At 39.9% G+C, this 4,490-nt stretch overlaps 1 protein-coding gene across 3 annotated transcripts in view; it reads left to right on the plus strand.

The window, feature by feature from the left end:
• PANK1 (pantothenate kinase 1) overlaps nt 1-4,490 on the plus strand; it is a 34,545-nt gene that overhangs the window by 13,189 nt on the left and 16,866 nt on the right. For all 3 annotated transcript variants that reach the window (XM_005416460.2, XM_031062549.1, XM_005416461.2), the window contains one exon: nt 3,107-3,459. In XM_005416460.2, the coding sequence (XP_005416517.1) occupies nt 3,107-3,459 (353 nt within the window). The remainder of the gene's footprint in view (nt 1-3,106; nt 3,460-4,490) is intronic.

Below are 4,490 nucleotides of genomic sequence, written 5' to 3' on the forward strand. Positions count from 1 at the left end.
AAAAAACCAACCAACCTCCCCCCTCCCCCCCAAAAAACCCAAAACCTCCACACTTTTCCCTCAAGTCTGTGGAAAACTTATCTACACAGACACTTTTCTTTAATATCCCCTGGGTGTAGTCCTGGGCAGGCTCTGTTAATTTCATTGGCCTCTGAATGATCTTACTCTGTGTTCACAGAGGCAGCAAACCCCAGGAGCACCTTCAGTCTGTGTGCACACTTCCATTAGCACCATGTTCAGTGGTACCAGGAAGGTTGAAGTGTATAGGTACCAGTTGAGATGAATTTGATATAGATATGGAAAAGAACTGATGGTGGGTCAGTGGTGCATTTTGATTTGGAACATAATGATAGTAACAAAAGATACAATGGATACATTTTAAAATAATCGCTGGAATGCAGAAGTGTTTCTACTCTCACTCCAGTTGTGCAAAAGTTATATGAAGTTCAGTGTGACTTGTTAGAAACTTTGAGACTTACTTTAATTTCTGATTGGTCAACCAGTCAAGATGGTTGTTGAATTATTGCAAGTAATTCCAACAGAGAGCTGGTGTTAGAAGTTGAGAAGAAAACTAAGCTGTTTTCCTGTGTAACTGAAATATCTGGTTTTGTTGTCTGATCTTGGGCTCTTTATTTGTGCTGAAGAAAACTGCTGGTGTTCTAAAAGCAAAGTTCCTTCTTTTCTGCAGCAGTCCATTTGGCTCACAACAAAATAAAAGGAACTTAGATTCACAGAGGGAATCAACTAAAAAAAAGTGTCCTGGTATTTCTGCTCACTTTATAAATGCAAGCATTATGTCTAGCTATCCCAAGAACTATGCAGAGTTGAAGAACCTTCATAGTTGTTTTCTACAGTACTTATTCTTTGTGAATTACTTGGTTATAACTATTTAAAATGTTAAGATGTAAAGTGAAATGTCTTGGCAGTCATTTATGAATAACTCTCAGCTGTTAGTGCTTACTTTAACACTTTTATTGCTGGGCTTGTGTTTGATAGGAGGATGAAACACTTCTTGCCTCTTTTAAAGATGAAATCTACACTATGGCTTTCAAACAAATGTTGGTGCAGGTAGAATGGAGCAGGTTTTATGCCCTTAGTGAAAAATAGTGGGAAATGGCTTATACTTAGCTACAGGCTGGTTCTGTATTGCATAGTCCAACCATGCTGCTTTTAAAATTAAACTTCCTGCTTGCATAGTTAAGATACATCTGAGGAAGAGACTTACTGTTCCAGTGGGACAGGTAATTAAAGTTCTCAATAGCTTTATTAAAGATTTGTGTAAATCACTAGTGGGATTGGCAGCCTGAGCTCCACTGCATTGCAATGTTGTGCAGTGTGGATAAGATAGCTTTCACATAAATATTTACCTTGTAGTTTCCCAAGTGTTTGAGTTGCCGGTTAGTCCATAACATATTGTTATGGACTTTTATTTTATTATATTTTTCAATTTAGAATTAATTTCACTGTCTTTGTGCAGCTTGTATAGCATGGGAAAAAGATTAGACCTTACAACAGATAACAGCTGCTTCATTGGAGTTTATGCATTATGCCTGCCTTGTCCATGGGGAACTGGGAGGAGAAACTGATGATTCAATTTCTTGGCATACAGCAATGAAGTAAAATAACTGTTTTAAATGTCTGACATTTAAGGATTGGTTTGGGCAGGGAGAGCATATTAAAAATTGGAGAATTTAGACTTCCAAATTATTCAGCCAGCTGATGCTGAGACACTTAGGGTAAGAAAAAAAGACTAAGCCTCTTTCAGCCTGAAGATGAATAACTTAATTGTGATCTGTGATCACATGAGGAAGGACAGTGTGAGAAGTACTTCCTATGCTTATTAAAGTGTTTGCCCCAAGTTGTTTATTTTTAGGTTCACTGGCAGAAAAATCAGCTCTGCATATGGTATTTATGGTTTCAAGTTTGTAACAACACTAAATTGGGATGCCCTAGTTGGTAGAATCATTTTTCTAGCAAATCCGCCTGATTCTCCCTGAAAAGCAGGAAGGTGACTGTGTGACTGCTATTTTAGAAGTGTGTCTTAGATGTTAATCATATACTCAGTACTTTAAATTTTTCTAAGAAACATTGCTAGCTCCCTCCATCTGCAGTGCCTGTGTATAGATTTTGTATTCTCAATTCTTATTGTTTCATAAAGTTACCTGGCTTACTATTTAAAATGTATGCATATATATGTACATATATATATATATGTGGAACAGGTAGAACAGCTTGATTCAGTTACCGTCTTCTGCTGGCCGTTCTCCATAGTAATTTTCTTCTGCTATTAACAAAACAAAGATTTTGAAGGACCGAGGCCAGCTGTGGCAAGCTGAGAAGCAAATAGTGGCATTTCTTATGTAATTATGTGATAGACTAACACATATACCAGCAAAGGGAGTCTGCACTCAAAGGACAGGTCTGTCAGCGGTAAACACTGAACATAAGCCAGCTCACTTTTGGCTACTATATACAAGTGTTACAGTCCAACAGAGCTGCTGGTTCTGGTGGGTTGGAGTCTGGAGGCCTCCAGCATAATGGCAGCTCTGTATTGCTCCTCTTTGGACACAGCCTTGTGACAGTGGAAATTCTGACTGAGCTTGGAAAGGCAATTGTAGATGTTACACAGTGGGAATATGACTTGAGAAATCTCCTTCTCCTGTTTGTTTTGTTGTTTCTTCTTCCTCCTCATCCCCTTAATTCTTAGCAGAATTGGAGCCAATTGGGTGAAATATACTTTCATTTATTTTCTCACCCATTGGTGCTGATTGGGTGAAATGCAGTAAATGTGCTCTGTCAAGAGGTGGTGACTGAAGAGTAAAATGATTTCCTGGGAAAAAATGTTTTCATTTTATTAAAGCCTGCTTCTTCAGACAAGACTATTTTGAGATTTTCCTTATTCTTTTTCTTAACTGAAGATTTATGAAAGCTTAACCTAGAGATGGGTTTAAAGCATATGAGTTGGGCATGACTCTGAGTTCTCAGGAATAGATACTGCTACTGTGACTGCACTGAATTGTCATTCAGCAAATGATTTAAGTGACTTGTCTACCCTGTATATTTATAGTGATGTTCTCTTTTTTCCTCCCTAACCCCTTGTTCTTAGCGTTCCCATGGTTTGGAATGGATATCGGTGGAACGTTGGTTAAACTGGTCTACTTTGAACCTAAGGACATTACAGCAGAGGAGGAGCAGGAGGAGGTGGAAAACCTGAAAAGCATTAGGAAATACCTGACCTCCAATACAGCCTATGGTAAAACTGGCATTCGCGATGTGCACCTGGAACTGAAAAATTTGACTATGTGTGGACGCAAAGGAAACTTGCACTTCATCCGCTTCCCCAGCTGTGCCATGCACAGGTTCATACAGATGGGCAGTGAAAAGAACTTTTCCAGCTTGCACACTACGCTCTGTGCCACGGGAGGTGGAGCTTACAAGTTTGAGGAAGACTTTAGAACGGTACGTGAACAGTTCACATGGGTTCAGTGGGAGGTACTTAGGAAAAACATCATGAGAGCCCATCTATTAAAACTTGCTGGGAAAATAACTTTTTTTAGTCCATCCTAACTGATTAGGAGCAGCAGAATCAATTCACATTTGTTAATTGGTGACATTGCTTAGAACATGGAGGGGGGAGGGAAGGGTATTCTACTGAAGTATTGCTGTGCAGGATGTTTTGAGTAAAGGAGGAGTTTCTTAAGACTATGGCTGTGATGATCAGATGCTTCATAATCAACTGAGGATATGTTATGACAACCTAGAAGCCTGACGCTATGGGTGCTTGCAAACTGGTTATCTATTGGAAACCAGATAGGAAACCATACAGGCTGGAGATTTGACTCAGGTTCCCTTCCCTTTGTATTAACCTTCAAACAGACTGAAGTCAAGAGTCTGGAAGACTCTTGGAGCATGGGGGAGAGACAGTGTGTGGGAACATAATAATACCAGCAAGCTTTTGATTTCAATTGTGTGAGCGTGCCATTTAAAGAAAGGCAATTCATGAGATGAGTAGGTCTCAGATCCCCAAAGATTTAAAAATAGCCTTTGCAGGGAACTCCAGAAGCTGATGTAAATGTGAAGTTTTGCACTGGAGTACTCTTCAAAAATTGCTTGTGGTGCAGAAGCATGGAAGAGCTGTTGTACAAACCATGTTGAAGAGAAAAAGCATTCAGGAGGCAGTTGTCTGTTGTGCCTCTGTCTGTATTGGGACATATCTTCATTTATTTTCTGTGAAAAAGAGACTAATCTGATTGTCCCAGGACAGTGTCACCAAGACTAATGTGAATGATTTACTTGACTGGTGGTTCTGGCAGTTCTGTCCCTAACTTTTGACCTGATCTTGAGGGAGAGGGATGGCTACTGGGTATGGCAGGTTACAGCTGCTTTTCTGTCTCTGCTTCAGTCCAGGGAGCTCTCATACTGAATCACCAACTGCTGTTGACTGCAGTCCTTGGCTCTGTGTGCTTCATTTTCTCCTCCCAGGCATCCAT

Source organism: Geospiza fortis, unplaced genomic scaffold, assembly GCF_000277835.1.
Source record: "Geospiza fortis unplaced genomic scaffold, GeoFor_1.0 scaffold130, whole genome shotgun sequence".
NCBI lineage: Eukaryota > Metazoa > Chordata > Aves > Passeriformes > Thraupidae > Geospiza > Geospiza fortis.